Source organism: Doryrhamphus excisus, chromosome 12, assembly GCF_030265055.1.
Source record: "Doryrhamphus excisus isolate RoL2022-K1 chromosome 12, RoL_Dexc_1.0, whole genome shotgun sequence".
In the NCBI taxonomy this organism is placed as follows: Eukaryota; Metazoa; Chordata; class Actinopteri; order Syngnathiformes; family Syngnathidae; genus Doryrhamphus; species Doryrhamphus excisus.
Window position 1 is genome coordinate 16,091,717 of NC_080477.1, and position 17,508 is coordinate 16,109,224.

At 40.2% G+C, this 17,508-nt stretch overlaps 1 protein-coding gene across 7 annotated transcripts in view; it reads left to right on the forward strand.

Moving 5' to 3' along the window:
* Positions 1 to 17,508, forward strand: part of ush2a (Usher syndrome 2A (autosomal recessive, mild)) — a 154,419-nt gene that overhangs the window by 102,938 nt on the left and 33,973 nt on the right. For all 7 annotated transcript variants that reach the window (XM_058088964.1, XM_058088969.1, XM_058088966.1 and 4 more), the window contains 6 exons: positions 2,400 to 2,623; positions 3,807 to 4,080; positions 5,616 to 5,813; positions 5,942 to 6,096; positions 10,095 to 10,293; positions 16,872 to 16,979. In XM_058088964.1, coding sequence (XP_057944947.1) covers positions 2,400 to 2,623; positions 3,807 to 4,080; positions 5,616 to 5,813; positions 5,942 to 6,096; positions 10,095 to 10,293; positions 16,872 to 16,979 — 1,158 coding nt within the window. The remainder of the gene's footprint in view (positions 1 to 2,399; positions 2,624 to 3,806; positions 4,081 to 5,615; positions 5,814 to 5,941; positions 6,097 to 10,094; positions 10,294 to 16,871; positions 16,980 to 17,508) is intronic.

Here is a 17,508-nt window from a genome sequence, read left to right on the forward strand (position 1 = left end):
TCATTCATTGTCTACCGCTTTTTCCTCACGAAGGTCGCGGGGGTGCTGGAGCCTATCCCAGCTGTCTTCGGGCGACAGGCGGGGTACACCCTGGACTGGTCGCCAGCCAATCACAGGGCACATATAGACAAACAACCATTCACACTCACATTCACACCTATGGACAATTTGGAGTCATCAATTAACCTAGCATGTTTTTGGAATGTGGGAGGAAACCGGAGTACCCGGAGAAAACCCACGCATGCACGGGGAGAACATGCAAACTCTACACAGAGATACCTGAGGGTGGAATTGAACCCTGGTCTCCTAGCTGTGAGGTCTGCGCACTAACCACTAGACTGCCTAGTTTCATTTGAGATTAGCCTTCACTTTATGTTTACCGTACACATACAGTATAGCAACATAAATCAGGGATTTTGTGCAGGCGTGAGGCATCAGAAGACCTCAGTGAAGGTCTACTATTTTGAGAAAAATACAGACAAAAACAATTTTTCCAACCCTTCCTAATTATGATCTGTGAGGCCCAGTGGGGTACATATTTACTTATCTCTGGCCATCAGTGTCTTAGTCTGCTCCTACGTTGATACCTACATGTATACATGTATGGGGGGGGGGGGCTCACAGAACCCAGATAAAAGGAAGGAGTAAAGGTTATGATGGTGAGAAGACGAGTGTAGAAAAGCAATTTGGAAAAGTGTTGAGCTGTTTATTTGCTCGTCATTGAAGCTGAAGTAAGGCGCTGAGGGAATTGGGCCAGCGAGCCTCTGCTCCGCAACAGCTGCCGCCGCTAAGTGAGTTACTCGCCGTCACACTGCCTTTATGTCATACAATCACAAACCCGTGCGTTTTCACTGTCACACGGCGCCCGTCATACAGATTCTCCCACTGATTGTGTCATTTCACAGCAACTACACAACATTTGCATGAACACTGAACACTTACTTCCACGCCGCAACTAGCTGCAGCCCCATTAAAGGACAAGGCCATGACACCAAGCAATGACTTGGTGTTTAATGTCGGCTGTCAAATAAAATGAGCAGCACAGCTGGAGGCGGGTGGTGCCACGGATCAGCATGTCATCAACTCTTGGGATACATTTACTAAATACCTCATAAAAGTTGCATTATTTTTATCATAAACTGATTAATCACCAGACCAGAAAGTAGACATGATTATTTTTTGTACTTTTGTAAATGAGAAGTGGGCGGCACAGCGGTCTAGTGGGTAGACCTCACAGCTAGGAGACCAGGGTTCAATTCCACCCTCGGGCATCTCTGTGTGGAGTTTGCATGTTCTCCTCGTGCATGCGTGGGTTTTCTCCGGGTACTCCGGTTTCCTCCCACATTCCAAAAACATGCTAGGTTAATTGGCGACTCCAAATTGTCCATAGGTATGAATGTGAGTGTGAATGGTTGTTTGTCTATATGTGCCCTGTGATTGGCTGGTGACCAGTCCAGGGTGTACCCCGCCTCTCGCCCGAAGACAGCTGGGATAGGCTCCAGCACCCCCCCCCCCTGCGACCCTCGTGAGGAAAAAGCGGTAGAAAATGAATCAATCAATCAAAATGAGAAGCTTTGATTGGTTCAAATGCAATTTGTCTTTTTTTTTTTTTTTACCATATGTACATAAGGAATATTTTAGTCTACCTTGCCATGCTTTGCTCATTTCAATTTCCAATGCATCCTCACAGCGGGTTTCTTGCTGACTCAGTCTTCTCGCAGGACAATATTATGGCCCTAATCCACTGGAAGGCCAAAGCATGACAATCCCTTCAGCTAAGCTGTGTTGATGTCTCAGTAACCTGATTGCTTCAACCTGGGTAATTACGAGGGGCCACAGGAGAGACGCTTTACAGTCTTCAGCTCCCTCTCACTTTTGTTTCACCCTCACATCCGCGACCTCACCTTTCTAAGGCACACACCAATGTCAGCCATGTCTACAGTTTGTCACATACTCGTCCCCAATGATGATTTTATTGTTTGTGTATTTGTATGTTCTATCTATACAGCAGGTACGTATTATGTTGTGCAAAAGTAAGGAAACATGCAGATTAGACGCGAGGTTCCCTCAAAGCTGCAGTAATAATCCATGCCATACATTTGCCACTGAGCAGTTGTAGGGAAATAATGTGATATTGAGCATATATATTTTAAATGTCACCTTGATACTGGAGGTGAATTAGTGGCCGACAGGCATTACTTATCGCTGCCAGCCATGGCGGCTCTCTGAACACAACACTCTTCCTCCCCCCAAAGTCACAGCCCGAATAAGAAAGATGAAAGTAGAAAGAAAATAGCTCATCTAAAACTTTGGATTAGAGGCATTAACTTTAAAGTTAGATTATCAAACTGATTCTCCCACAACAACATTCATTCATTTACATTTCTTTTCTTGCTTAGGTTTTTCCTGCTGTGGTCAAGAGTACATCAACTCTTCTACCTCTCTCTGCTGCATGGGCACTGAGGGAGTTCCCACGATTCACCCTTCTGGGAATGCCACAGTCAGACTGCAGTGCTGCGGGTCAAAGGTCATACTTCAAGAACAGGAATGCTGTAGTGGAACTGGCTATGACCCACAGCGCCATGTGTGCGCCAACAGGCCTACACCAAAACTTTTAATGGAGGTGCAGTACATTTATGAAATGATTTGTGCTACAAAATTACTTTTTTTTTCAATTCACATTTTTAAAGGGATAATTGTATGACACCACCATAAGCAGTGAAGTCCGTCAACAGCAACTCACTCCCTACTTCATGTCGTGAGCTGAGTTCTGGTCAGATTTTGGTGACTGATAGTTTGCATTTTAAAAAATTATATATATTTTTGTCTACGGTTGATGCGTCTGCTTTATTGATCACCATTATCCTAAAATTTGCATTATAACTCCTCTGTTGTTTGCTCACTAGCCCAACCTTTGAGACATACATGAGCAGGCCTCTGTGTCCATGAAGCTGGTGTGTGTGAGTGACAGGAAGAAAAGCTCTGACTTGCATGGGAGAAGTCATTTGACAGCACCTAATGATTTGTGTGCATAAAATCTTGAGACCTTGAATAAAAGTCACATTTTTTTCTAGCGAAAATATAATATTGTCTTTGTATTAAGATCATTATGGTATTTTAATCATGTTATTCTTAACCAAAATATGCAAAAGCCACATGCTTACAAAATGCTGGACTGTTACTCCACAAGAACTGTCCAGTCAGATTGATGGTGTTGTCTGTGTGCTGCTAATGGCCCCTGCAGGACTTTGATATGTTATGACATATTAACGTACATTTTGCTCCTATTTAAAGGTTTAACTTGGAACACCAAGTGAACCAACCTAATGGAAATGTTTACTGTGCCTTATTACTGTTATTACAAGATGCATATGAAACCCACACTTCATGTGGATGTTGGCTATCGACTTTCTTGTACCATACACACACATTGTCACATCAGGGATGGTGACTGGTCCATCTTCCATTCATCATCCTGGGTCATGTGGTGTCAGCATGACACAAGCACATACACACACACTGAGATGATTGCACAGGGGTACAAAGGGTAGGAACCCATTAGCTCTAATGATGCCATTAAGGTCATTGCATGGACATAGCTCACACAAATACACACCTTACCTCTTACATTATACATACATTATTAGTATTAGGACATTTTGGGCATTACACCTACAGAAAGTTAAAAATGGTAGAAAATGTGTAGCTGGTCCCCCTGTTGCAACTGTATCAGCTTCAGGGAAGACTTTGAACAAGATTTTTGGAGTGTGACCTTGATACAATATGTCTCCGACCTTCTTTTTCAGAGTGGCTGTTTGCAAGGTGCTGTGTGCCCAGTGGCTGCAGCCTCCACAGCCTACTGCGGCTCCTGTGACATCGACCCCTCTATGACGGCCTGCACGTGGGTCCTGTCGGCACTACCTCACCTTAACCACGCAGTCAACACCACATCCGAGGGACTCATCGCGGGCCTCCGCCCGCATGGCAACACAAGTAGCGTACTGCGACACGAGGGGAGCTTGTGTCCGTCCCAGGAGGAGGTAGTGTACAGCGGGGATGCCAAGCGATATAGCTACACAGGTAATTTATTCTAGATTGTGTGTTGAATTGAATAGGAGTTTATATTCAAATGTATAAACATGACTCTGTTATGTTAACTATATTCATATTGATATTTAGGTGTCTTTGATTACCGTAATTTCCGGACTATAGAGCGCACCTGATTATAAGCCTCACCCACTACATTTTTAGAGGAAAACCGATTTTGTACATACACAAGCCGCACCTGTATATAAGCCGCATGTGCCCACATTAAAACATGTAAACATATTTACAAAGAAAGACGGTACACAGAGAGAGTTTTCAAAGTTTTAATAATATAACTTAACAATAATAATAATATAACTTTCTTCACAAACGGTGCCTGTGACGCGGCAGTAAAACGGTAGCAACATGGTAACAACACGCTAGCAACACAATACACGTCTTTTTACATTGCTCCAGTTCTCACCATCGATTCGTTTATGCCAAGTTTACGTGCAGCAGCTCTGTTTCCTTCTTTATCAGACAGCTCGATTGCTTTTAGCTTGAAAGCTGCGTCATATGCCTTTCTTTTTGCATTTTCCATGATGAGGGTATGTTCACGCTAATTTAATTTATGCACAAGACAAGAAGTTGCAGTCTTTCTCGACGCATATATTCCACCGGTCTTAATCTTACCTTTTCTACTTGAAAGCCCCTGGCGGCCGTTAGAAAAATCACATAAATTGGCCGCATCACTGAATAAGCCGCAGGGTTGAAAGTTTGGGGAAAAAAGTAGCGGCTTATAGTCCGGAATTTACGTTATACACAAATTTATTTTGTGTAATTTAGTTAGTTGAAGTGCATGTGTTTCTCTATGTGCTTCTATTGTTTTGTGTGTTTGTGCATGTGTCCACGAGGTGGTTCCGATAAGTTTCTAGGCAATGCTGTGACACCATCTGGGCAGAGGCACATAAAGCTGTCACCACACACCATACACCAGATGTTGGCCATACACACATTGGGTATCATGCTATACTTCCCTTAGGTAGAAGCCTGAACTATATCACACACATGCAAGGAGTGCTATAAATATGTATGGGCCACACACATGGTGATACTTACAGAATCACTTCTTAATCAAATACATAAACACTTTTCAGGCATGTGTTTTGTTTACGGTGTGTTTCATTTGCATGTGCATGCCACTGCATGCGTGTTTTTGCAGCCTCCGTTTTCACAGTAGTAAAGACAATAGTCCCAGTCTGGTGGTAAAAACATGCTTTCATTTACAGCAGTGGTCCCTTAGCTCTCTTAAAAGGGATGTGCATATGCGTGTGAGCAAGTACACGGGTATTTAAATACACTCCTGTACATGTAGGCCAGCAGAAGGGGTAGTACAAGGCACCAGTCACTGCATCACATTCACAGCTTGACGAGCAGCGACCGCTGCATTTATTTGTTATATGTTCATGTAACATCTGCCGCCATTGGCAATTCTGTGCTCCGGTTTACACAAATTGAACTGCTGTTACTCTAAACACATAATGTTTAGGATCTGCTCATTATTATACTATTTATTCCACTTCCGGTAGATTCCGACCTAGAGCCCTTCACCACTTACCAGTACAGAGTAAGGAGCTGGAACAGCTTTGGCAGGGGTTCAAGTGATGTTACCACGGTGACCACCAGTGAAGATGAACCGTGGGGAGTGGCCCCCCCTCGGTGGAAACGCCTGGGTGAACGAAGTGATGTCCTCCAGTGGCAGTGGCAACCACCCGCTAGGCCTAATGGTGTGTTTATTCATCATTCACAGTGGGTTATGTGCATCTGAAAAACAATCCATCGTCTGTTGTTGATGAGGTCACTAATTTACAGTTAAAACAAACTTTTTTTGAATTATTGTTTTCCATTTTGTCAGGAGTCATAACCCATTATGTTATACTGCGTGATGGACAAGAACGTTACCGTGGTGATGAATATACATTCACAGACATGGGCGGGATAAAGCCTTTCCAGGAATTCAGCTACCAGCTACGGGCCTGCAACCGAGCTGGTTGCACTGATAGTACAAAGGTAAGACTGTCTTTGTCTTTCCATCTATGGTGTTCTGTGCAAAAGAGTGGAATGAGTTGAGTGGAATCGTACAACGGACATCTTCAATGATCAATGATGGTTGAATGATATGTGTATGGTACAAGGTATAACAAGGCCAACCCTATGAACTTCTTATTAGTGGTAGCAGTCATTGAATTGACCAATATGTAAACAAAGAAAAAGTCCTAGAAACTCAGGAAGACGAAAACTAGTAGTTTTACACAAGTTTTTATTACCTCTGCTTTAAACTTGTTGTCTTTCAGGCTGAGATCCATAAACGCCTCTTGAACCGTGTGTTTTATCCTACTCTCTGCAACTATTATGTACTGTTCTTTCTTCATATTTTCCCACTGTGTGGATGTTTTGCTGTTTCCGTGTCAGAACAAGCTGCATGTGCTCTCCCTCCAGTATGGAAGGCTGTGGATTTGCTGAGTCCACCTGATGTTTGTGATAGCATCCATAATAGCTTCACACAGTAACTCCCCTCCGCTATCTCTCTAGCTGTAGCTGAGCTGATATCACCACAACAATTAATTTCGCCGGCTTAGCACAGATGAAAGCTCCTGTTGAAAAGTGTCTGTCTTGCTTTTATAGCTGATTGAAAACGTATTAATATTATTTGCTGAAAAGTTACGTAAATAGGCCAATGCGTCAATGGAAGATAACACGTGTCCTGTGGAACTTTTTGTTGAACTTTGGAGCGGTTGCTGGTAGGAATGTAAGTTAAATACAATTTAAAAACGATATATTTTAAAAACGGTTTTCAGTCAAGACAAGGTAAGGCGCAATCCTTTCACCACAGCCCAGGCTCTTGTTTTGTTTAAGAGACGCACCGTCAGCCGATTGCTTCTTTCAAGATACCCAATGTGTCCACAATTAATTAATTGATGGATTCATGACTCATTCTTATTGATCCAGGAAGCTGCTACTTGTATCTGTTCTCTGAAACTGATAACACTTGGTAACATATGCTGGCCAGTGATGGTGTTCTTATATTTTTGGGGGTTGAAAAGCAACAATCTCAATCTCTCACACACACACACACACACACACATACACATAAAGTGTACAGACCCACTGCACCCAGTCCCAGTAGAGGGTGAAAGGGGAGTGACTTGAATTAGTTTGTACACCAGTGAAAATTGGCCAAACACTCCCAATTATGGGATGACGTGGCCTAACCTAATACACCACTGCAATTACCTGGCATCCGTACCTCCCCGTCCACATACACAAGCCCCGGGGGCGCCGGTGGACACACACAAGCGCACACCTGCCGTGACAACAGAAGGTGCTGATCTAATACGCTTGGTCACTTAGAGAGGTTGGAAGACCGATTGGTTCCTGCTTTGTCTTCAAATGCTCCTGTCCTGTTGCCTCCGCTATTTGTCTGCTGTCATTCCTGTGATAGGATTGCCGCCCTGCCTCAGCTGTTGTCCTCATTTTGACTTCTTCTTCACTCCCATTGTCTCCGATGCTTGCGCTTACATTTTCTCTTCCATCATCAGCTTTTTATGTTTGATGATCGTTTTTCTTATCATTCTTTTACAAAGTTTCTACTTCTATGTAATCACATAGAGTTGAGGGCTAAGAATCCATAGTTTTACTGCATACTTTCATCCTTCTTCTGAGAAGAATACACTCATCAACCCTTTGCTTAGGAACCTGTATTAATTGTATACAGAGGATTAACACACAGAAACCAGTATGTTTATCAGTAAGTTAAATAATAGTATAAATGCTCTACTCAGTTCACTGCCAAGTCCAAGACCACCGGTGCGTGGTCGAAAAAAAAGCAAATCACAACCAGTGTTGCTAATTAACACTGGGTCAAAAAACATAGACAGTGCCTGCTGTAGTTTTTTTTTTTAATTAACTCAACATGACAGTAGTATCCTGAGTGGTCAGCATGCTTTGCATACCTCTGCATGCGCTTTAAAATACAGGTTTTACAACTCAGCTGTTGGTGTGAAACGCATGTGTTTTACACCCGCCATACTGTTGTTTACGATAAACTCAGTGTGTGTATTAATACTAGCTACTAAAAAAACATACAAGCTGAGCAGTTTTCTTACCCCTTTTACAAAATTGGTTGTTGCTGCTGAGTTGTGTTATACAGTAGTATGGAAAATATAAATATACAAATATACCTTCAAGCAGAATCCAGACCCTCATTGGAAGCTATAGGAAGCGTTTATTTATCTACTAAATATTGATGTCATTTTTTTTGTTGGGCTACCCTAATCGAAGCACGTGCCTACTTTTGTTTAAATAATTATTGACAACTTTCTGTAAATTCTATAAACTTCATTTCCATTCTCATCTATCACTGTGTTCGTCTATCTCATAGTGATATGAATATGGATTAATTTCAAAACCATGATTAGTATAGTTTAAAAATTATTATCATTTGACAGCCCTAATTTAATAACTTTTACAAATGCATTTTCTTTTGTTTCATCCCTGTCAGGCAGTTAACAATGCTACTTGGATGGTATTAGTGCGTCATTGTGTTGTTGTGGTTACAGTTCATTAAGTAGAATCCATTTCCAGCATTTCCATTTGTCATAAATGGTTATATAGCCTTTTTTCCTGGTTAATAAATAAGATCCAGGTGTTGAACCTTTGCTGGCAGTTTGTCTCCATGTGTATATACCACCACCACGTACCTGTGTGTTTGTGTGTCTCTTTAGCTGTAGTAGCATTGTTCTAATTGCATAGCACTGTGCCGGACAGGTAGGGGAAGTGTCTGTGACAGTCTATTAAGGCAGGATATCCCTGTTGCCATTAGCAGCAGATTGCCCAGTGATTCTATGGTCTCTCTTTCATCCGTCGGTCACCTACTGATATCACACCTAGAATTCACAATAATGGGGTCCTCTGTAGACGTTCTGTATTCCTGGCCATTGTTACAAGTTAGGATTTAAGCTGTACAGTGGTGCAACTACTTTCAAATGTAGAAATGCTATATAAATAAATGATGTAAACCAGGGGTCTCAAACTTGTGGCCCGCGGGCCAAATGACGCTAGTTTGAGGCCCCCACCTTGATACCAAAGTTTAATGTTGAAATGACAGCTTAAAGCTGTGTGCACACCAGACACAATTAACATGATTTTGCCCCGCCCATACTGTTACCCTACCGTGTTACCCCGCCCTGTTTTGCTTTGGATTAGCGATGAAGCTAAAGGCTTATGACGCTGGGTACAAATAAATGCAGAAAATGATTTGGAATTAAAACGGAAAATACACGTCAAGATAAAGCATCTCATCAAACATGTTGTTAAAGTTACGACGCTGCTCCCAGATGGAACTGAGTACGATGCTAACTTGCTAATTGGGTAAAATTATTAAGTTTCATTAATGTTCATGTTAAAGGTTAAATACTGTACATTTGAATCTGAAAAAAATAATTTCTCTACCAACTGTATGTGGTTTCTCACGTTTTTCTTATTTGCTGTTTTATTATTATTTTACTTATTTATTACTGATTTATTGTCTTTATTCTTAATTTGTTTATTTATTTATTTTATCTTATTTTGTGTATAAAAAAATAAAAATTAAGATATTTGAGAACAGTGGAATGTTTTATCAGATATTTTGGTGTGGAAAACCGGAACCAAAGTACTGAAAAAGTGTAGGGTAGAGCAGAGGCAAAAGCATTGAAGATAGTTTTTTTATTTATATTTTTTCCAGTTTTTAATAAATGCGCTTTGGGTTTTTTTTTAAAACCTGATGCGGCCCGGCTTCACCCAGAACCTAGCTCCGGTGGCACCCAGGTAAATTGAGTTTGAGACCCCTGATGTAAACAATGTTGATTTTTTTCAGTGAGTCAAGGTTTGTTTGTTATTTTATATGACTGTAAATGAGCACATTTTTTGAATTAATGATTAAGGTTCTATAAGAAAGTAAAATAGTATTTTGGTATCAAAATGGAATATTTTTCTGTCTCCGTGTCTGTATGCCTGTGTGTGTTTAGATGGTGGCACTAACAGTTCAAGGAGTCCCCGAGGGGGTGCAGTCTCCAACGATAAGAGCCTTGAGCCCCTCATCTCTTCTCGTGAGCTGGATCCAACCTGCACGTCCCAATGGAAGAGTGCTGTGGTATCACCTGAACCAGACTGGTGTGGGCACCCTGTTTACTTACACCGATGCACCCGGGAATTATACCGTGACTGGTAAGGCACCGTTTGTGCCATTTTCTTCTCATTGACCATCCGTCTTTTCTATCTTACTTCTTCCCCCCACCCCTTTTACTTTTTATCAGTTTTTCTTACCCTTTCTTTTTGTTCTCATCTCATCTTTTCACACCCCTTGTACTATATTCCATCTTCCCTTCCTTACTTTGTCATCTTTAAACCATCTCCTTGTCTGTCAACTCCTCCTCTGTCCACCCTCCCTCATTTATTCTGCCATGCATTTATGTATTTATGTATGCTGCTTTGTGGAAGCCATCTAATGACTGAATATACGTACATCTGATTTCCACTGCAGTCTCTTATGCCCAGCCCTTCGTGTGCTCAGACACACATGCAGAATTTGCGCATATGGTGAAACTCAAAAGTAACAGAACACACTCCACCATCCCATTCCAAATGTTCTCATGTCAAGTACTATACTGTACGTGTGAAGGTTTGCATATTTTGTTCATACAGAGATACTACAGCTTGTGGCCCTATACCATCGGTCATAACACAAACATGAAAACAATGACGTAAAAGGTCCCTGACATGATTCATATAGTTCAAAGTAGCTCTCACGATTCAGCCTCATTTCCGGAAGTGACATCATCCGAGTAATATCACTCAGCTACACAAACATGGCAGGTACGAGACAGAGGATGATTTCAGTGATTGTAGCGAAGATTTGGGGATGCGTCAATAGATTTTGTGGAGAAAAAACATTCAGAGATGAAATAGAGAACTTTCAGAACATGGACCTAAGCCTTGCAATATATGGAGATGAAGACAGGTCGCCTTCAAAACACGTAAATTACACGTCAAAAACATGTAAAAAAGTGTAAATTACTCTGGATTGGCCTATCCTTCAGTAATTGTTTTAACTTGTCTTGATGATGAGGGTAAACGTAAATGTGTTAGCGACTAAAGTCAACCTTTCTACGTCATAGAAAGATTTAAGGCTCCACACATCAAACTGTCTACTTGCGCAAATAAATCAATACCAGCATATCAATACTTATTAATAAATCAATACTTGTGTTTCTCCCCACTTTGCACCATAGTGTTGACATTTTTTTAAGGGCTTGACGGCAGCACACAAAGAATCATGGGACATGATGAGCCACAAAGGATGGTCTGAATGCAGACCTCCATTCAATAGGGAAGTAGGACATATTTGTAGACTCCATTTGGAGGAGCCTTCCCAGACTTTATAATTTGAATATCCTTTGCACGACACGAGGACGCAAGGTGGCAGCGACAAAAGGAACGAGTGCATGAATTATATAACACGTATGTAGCAGACATACACTGGGGCCAGGTAACCACTTACCCTAGTCAAAAGAACCAGACAGTGGGTGTCAAGTGTGCCCAAGCACAGCACGGGTTGCCTATCTATCCCCATGGTCCCCGTGGTTAGTGTATGTGCACAAAGCAAAACAATGCCAAACAGAAATAGTAATGAGCAGTAATACTGTACCAGCAGTTGTGCCAGCATGCTCGTGTAACGCCACTTACACACACACTCCATCCTGAGGGAAAACCCTGCATAGCCAACACTGTTTTTGCGCTCTTTGAACTCCTTTTATCTGTTGTCCGACATTTTGGAATGGCCTTTATTGTCATTATACAAGATGTACAACGAGATTGGAGAGCTTCTCCTTTCAGTGCAGTAGTCAAGTTTTTTTTTTAAAAAGTATATAAAAGTAGAGTAAAAAAGAAAATTTAACAAGATATATACAAGGTATCCAGAATATACACATAGTATTGCACAGGAGCATATGCAGGAGCAGACATATTGCAGATATATTAATTTTAGTGCAATGATAAATGGGTCATAGTGCAAATAATGACTGGTGTATACTGGTGAGTAAAGTCACATATGAGTGTATTGTATTGGGTTGTTAAATAAATAAATATGATTGAGGTAGTAACAGAGACAGTGATGGAAATATTGCACATTTGCATTATGCTAATGACCGGGTACGTCGTATGTCTGAGTTCAGGGTGGTGATGGCACTTGGGAAGAAGCTGTTTCTCAGTCTGCTTGTTTTTGCTTTGATGCACCTGTAAAGCAAAGAGATCAACAATGCTCGGAAATCGACCAGCTTTCAGTAAATAAATATTCAATTGTTATTGCAAAAAGGCCTTGAGTGGTGCCAGTGCAAACAAGACAAAAAATGAGAAATTTGAGACGAAATGAGACATTTTAAATAGCGTCAAGGAGAAATAGAAATACTGTATGCAATTATTGCTACTGTTTAAACTCATGTTCTTCATCTAAGTTCTAAAGTTCAAACCATTGCATACATTGTTTCATTGTGTTGATGACCACTCTCTTATACTAAACTGCCTAATTTCTTTGTAAACTCAATTACACCGTTTGTAAGTAGGGCAAAATATATATTTATATACACAGTATATTCTTTATTATATACATATCCTTTATGATATCAGAATAATTGCTTACCACGCCCAAGTGTGTTTCTGCTTACAGTTGATCAATGATTTCCTTCAGGAAAGGCAACAAATAGGGTTGTTATTAATAGCATTTTTAGCTGTTTGCAATTATGACACTTCATAGAAAGAATTAAGCACTGCTGTTCAAAGGTACCCCATGTGAATCGATATTAAACATTGCCGTCATTAGCTCACGATGAATGATTGCCTGCAATTATATAGATTATGGCATTAATCATGTGTTTAATTGGCCTTTTGTAGGCTCATTATTAATTCACAACGGCAGGGAATAGAGTATGTTCTTTTATTTATTCATGATTTCTATCTTTTTTTTTTTTTTACACTGGCTGGAGTGTGCCTTCTGATTGGTCTGTGCTCCAGCAAAGGTGTCAAGCGTGTAGACACGGTGAAAAGAAGTTAGACGGGTACTTTTCTTTTCATGTAGCCATCCTGTCTCATCAGTGTTTAAAAAAAAAAAAAAAAACACGGTAACTTCCTGATACTATGAGCTACTAAAAGAAAGAAAAATGAGATGCGGCAGATGTTTGCCAGGTTTCCTTCCCTCTCTCATGTTCACAGCATATACAGTAAGTGTGATACTGTAAATTGTGATTGTAAAGTAATGTTATAATGGCCAAATACAGTCAAAAGTATTTTTATCAGCCTTACCTGTGGAATATAATCATGTGAGATCTTGTTTGAACTGTTAACCAGTTGGTACAATTCCATGTAAGGCATCTTCCCATGTTCTCTCTTGCCACATCCAATATGGTGGCAACGTAGACATATGATCCACACGTCACCTACACGTACCCGACTCACTGAATTTATAAGAAATTAACATCTTCAATGTACTTCCAAATAGGGCGTAGCTAACAATTATTTTAATAAGGGATGAAAAAAATCTAAATGTTTGTCAAATAGTTTAACAATAATGTACACAAAAATACAATCATGAAGATTTTCGATTAATCTGAAGCTTGTTTCAGTTAATGAAATAGTCGGTTAGGCCACAGTTGGCCCAAATCAATATGAAGCAAACACCTACAGTTAGTGGTTGGGTCTGCTTTCGTGATGGACACGGGATGTTTACATATTGAAATAGTTGTCCATTCATTGGGTCATTGATTAACCATGGATTAATCAATTAATTGTTGCAGCTTCATATTCACAGTAATTCCCATTAAGATTTCATACTAATATACTTACTTAAATTAGATTAGATTATCAGTGTCTGGGTTTGTTTGTTTTTTATCGGTAGGTTGGGTTGTGCGTGTATGTATTTGTAAATTTGATCTCGGTGTTCTATTCTGGACGCATCAGAGAGCCACAGACAGGAAGTCAAACTCTTAATTATTTAGAAGAGGTGTTATCAAAGCTCGCACCCTCCTTGTTCTGCTTTCTTCCTCCCTTCTTGTTCCTGATCATACTTTGTTGAATCATTTGTATGCATAAATCTTATTGTGTTCTTGCTTTGTTGCATTTTGCTATATGTTTTTATTAACCCTGGTAAAATTTGTTTTGTTTTTGTTTTTTTGTTCGTAATTCATGAAATGTACAAAAACCAAGAGAACTGTTCCCATAAGATAAAATGTAAATTCAATTAATCCGTTACAGACTCCCAAAAATATTAACAAAAGTAGATTTTATATAAAATAATTATTGTTGTACATGAACTTTGGAACCTTGTTGTTGCAGACTTCTCTTCACTTCCTGGTGAGATCGAGTTCAATTGTGTTTCTCACGTTCTTTATCAAGGCACGGACAGGAAGTCGGCAACATGTAGGGCGCTTTGTTTGGGCACTTGACTTTGCAGAACGATACTTCAAATGGAGTCGTTTGTTACTAGTCCAAAAGAAGGAGTAACACAAACTGACTTAACTAAATCATGCACAAACTTGAACGTACCAGGTTTGACTGTGTTCTATTTGTCTCCCGGGTACCTCCTGCAGCTCACTATATCGCCTCCTTCACCCTCACGTCGACTGTCCGTGGCTCTTTGTGTTGTGTATCGGGCGACAGTTCAGGCGAGACACATCATCTTATCAAGTTCTCTGATGCCAACAAGCAACGGCAAACTGTCAATAAAATTCCATTTTGGGTCAGTTATTTTTATGGACTGCCACAACACACACACACACACACAAAATGTGGACCTATAGCAGTCTCTGTGTGTGTGTTTCCACATATATGTCAAGGTTTTTCCTGCTCTTGCAATCACAGTCACAGACATCACAATGTCCTCCACCCGTTTTTTCACTTCTTGGTGATCACTGTTTAAATGATTGAAGCTTCTTCTCTTGTTCCATAATCAGCCATATAAGCACACGGCTGAATGTATGAGAGTGCGCTCCCATAAGTACACACACACACACTAGTGGAGATGCAGTACCCTCGCTTCTGCAACAGAACAACACTGCCCTCTTTAGGATGAGTGGTAAAGGTCATCCATGTGTGTGTGTGTGTGTGTGTGTGGAGTGAGAAGTTCATAAAGTTAAAGACAGTAGTCAAAGAAAATTATTTGGGATTCTTGAGTTATTATTCATCATGCACACTTCATATTCTCATTTTATTAGGTTGACTAAATGGCCTGTATATCAAATGTGTTAATTCAGTGTTGCACCAAACACATGACCAGTATTGATCACATTTACTATGTTACACATGTGTGCTTTATAGCACAGGTTAAATGGTGTGACATAGCCTTTACTATTGAACCCTCACTGACAGACTTTCTTTATTTACCCCACCCACAGGACGGTAGTGAGAACACACACACACACTCACTAACATACACATTGATCAGTGGTAGTGTTAAGTACAGGGGCCCCACAAGGCATGTTAAGCAGTAGCGAGCGACGTGAGGAAACTGTGGTGAAGCTCTCCGTTGTGCATAAAACAAGTGTGAGGTGTGTGTGTGTGTGTGTGTCACATGTGGTCCATAATGGCGGACTCACAGCTGAGACGCACAGTTGGGTCTCCTTCTTCGTCCCCACGAGCATCCAAACATGCACAGTGGGCGGGAACAGATGAGTTAGATTACTGGCTAAATTGTGTCAATAAGATTATTAAGTGGTGTCTTCCATTATAATACTATGAAAATGCATACTGGCTATTAGACAATAAGACATTTTACTTCTGAATAAAACACATTTAAATGCATTTTATTGCTTGATCCTAAAAGTGTAGATAAATACATTTGTTCAACAAGTAAATTATTAAATCAATGTTATTTATTGCATGGCATGGAATTATGCAGAATATATGCTCAATATACATAAGTCTGTGGCCCATACCATGCAGTGCCACAGTCTATTATTGGAGTCATTATTTGAACTAAAGTTGTTTTACCCTTTTCGTTTTGTCATGAATTTGATTTGCAAGCCGTTATATGCAGTCAGCTGCTAAGTGAATGACCGTAACACATTCAGTCAACTCCCTTGACATCTTTTTGCATTTGCATTGGGCTGTTTAGGTCAGCCACCTTGCACCTAAAAACAGGGCAGTACCTAAATGCATAAATAAGTTATTTCAAATATATTTTCTATGAATTTAATGCATTTCTTCACAAAAACAAAAATTCCTTCCACTTAAAAATCCACTCAAGTGGTTATGTGATTTCTTTAAAACTGCATAGCAAGGGTGCCTATAAATAAATCATGTCAGGACGCCGTAGCCTAAACGCATACAAAGGTATCATAATTATCATAGATCAAAACCTGATGACATTACATTGTCGGACCGCTCCCATCCCGTGTCAGCTCCACTGCTGCCCGTCTTTACGTTGGTTCATTATTGAGTTATGGCATGCATAATTTAGCGCCGACAGATATGGATCCATCCATTGAGAGTGGCAAGAATGGAGGAGGGAGGGAGGAATGCAAGATCTGAAAGAGAGCATGGGATGCATGTTGGGAAAGATGTCCCATTATTTGTCCCTCTTGGACATGTGGACACTCATTTTCATCCCTTTTCATCACTGTTCTAGGGTCAACTATGGTCTGTAAGAAGGAGAAAAATAGAATGTTTATTGTTCCATTTTTTATTGTTTATTTATCCATTAAATGGATGTTTGTGTGCATATACGTAAATTATCATTTTCTGTCTGTGTTATATAGGTTTGCAGCCATTCACAGACTACACTTTTGTGCTGGTGACCTGCACAGCTGTGGGATGTGGCACCAGTTCACCTTCTACAGGACGCACCCTCCAAGCTGCTCCCACTGGTACAAACACACATACTTGTTTTGTTGGTTTACTCCAATTGGACATGCCACTACACTTTAAATGGTTTAATAAACACTATCTCTCATTTTTATATTGTGTTATATTATGTTCAAGAACAATATTATTGATTTATTTTTTATTTATATTATTTATTTTATTCAGCATGGAGCTTTCCAACTCTATGTGCCAGCCCTGTTCTATATCTCCATGTTGTTTTTGTGCTACATTTAACCTCTTTAGTCCCGCATTTCCCCCTTAAGCCCCTCCCATTTGCCCCCCCCACCCCTTCCATTTACTGACGTGTCTTCACTTCAATGACGGCGCCACCGCATAAATCAATCACATCAACTTAAATTAATTAAATTGTGTAATTTACAATAGCATATTATCTATCTGAGACATGATGCTTGGTTATAAAAAAAAAACATTTAAATTGGAAGATATATACAGTATATCATAATTGAAAAGTGTGGATGCCCTTCAATAACAGAATTGATTTACTTTCTCAATTTGTTCCTATTTTCTTCT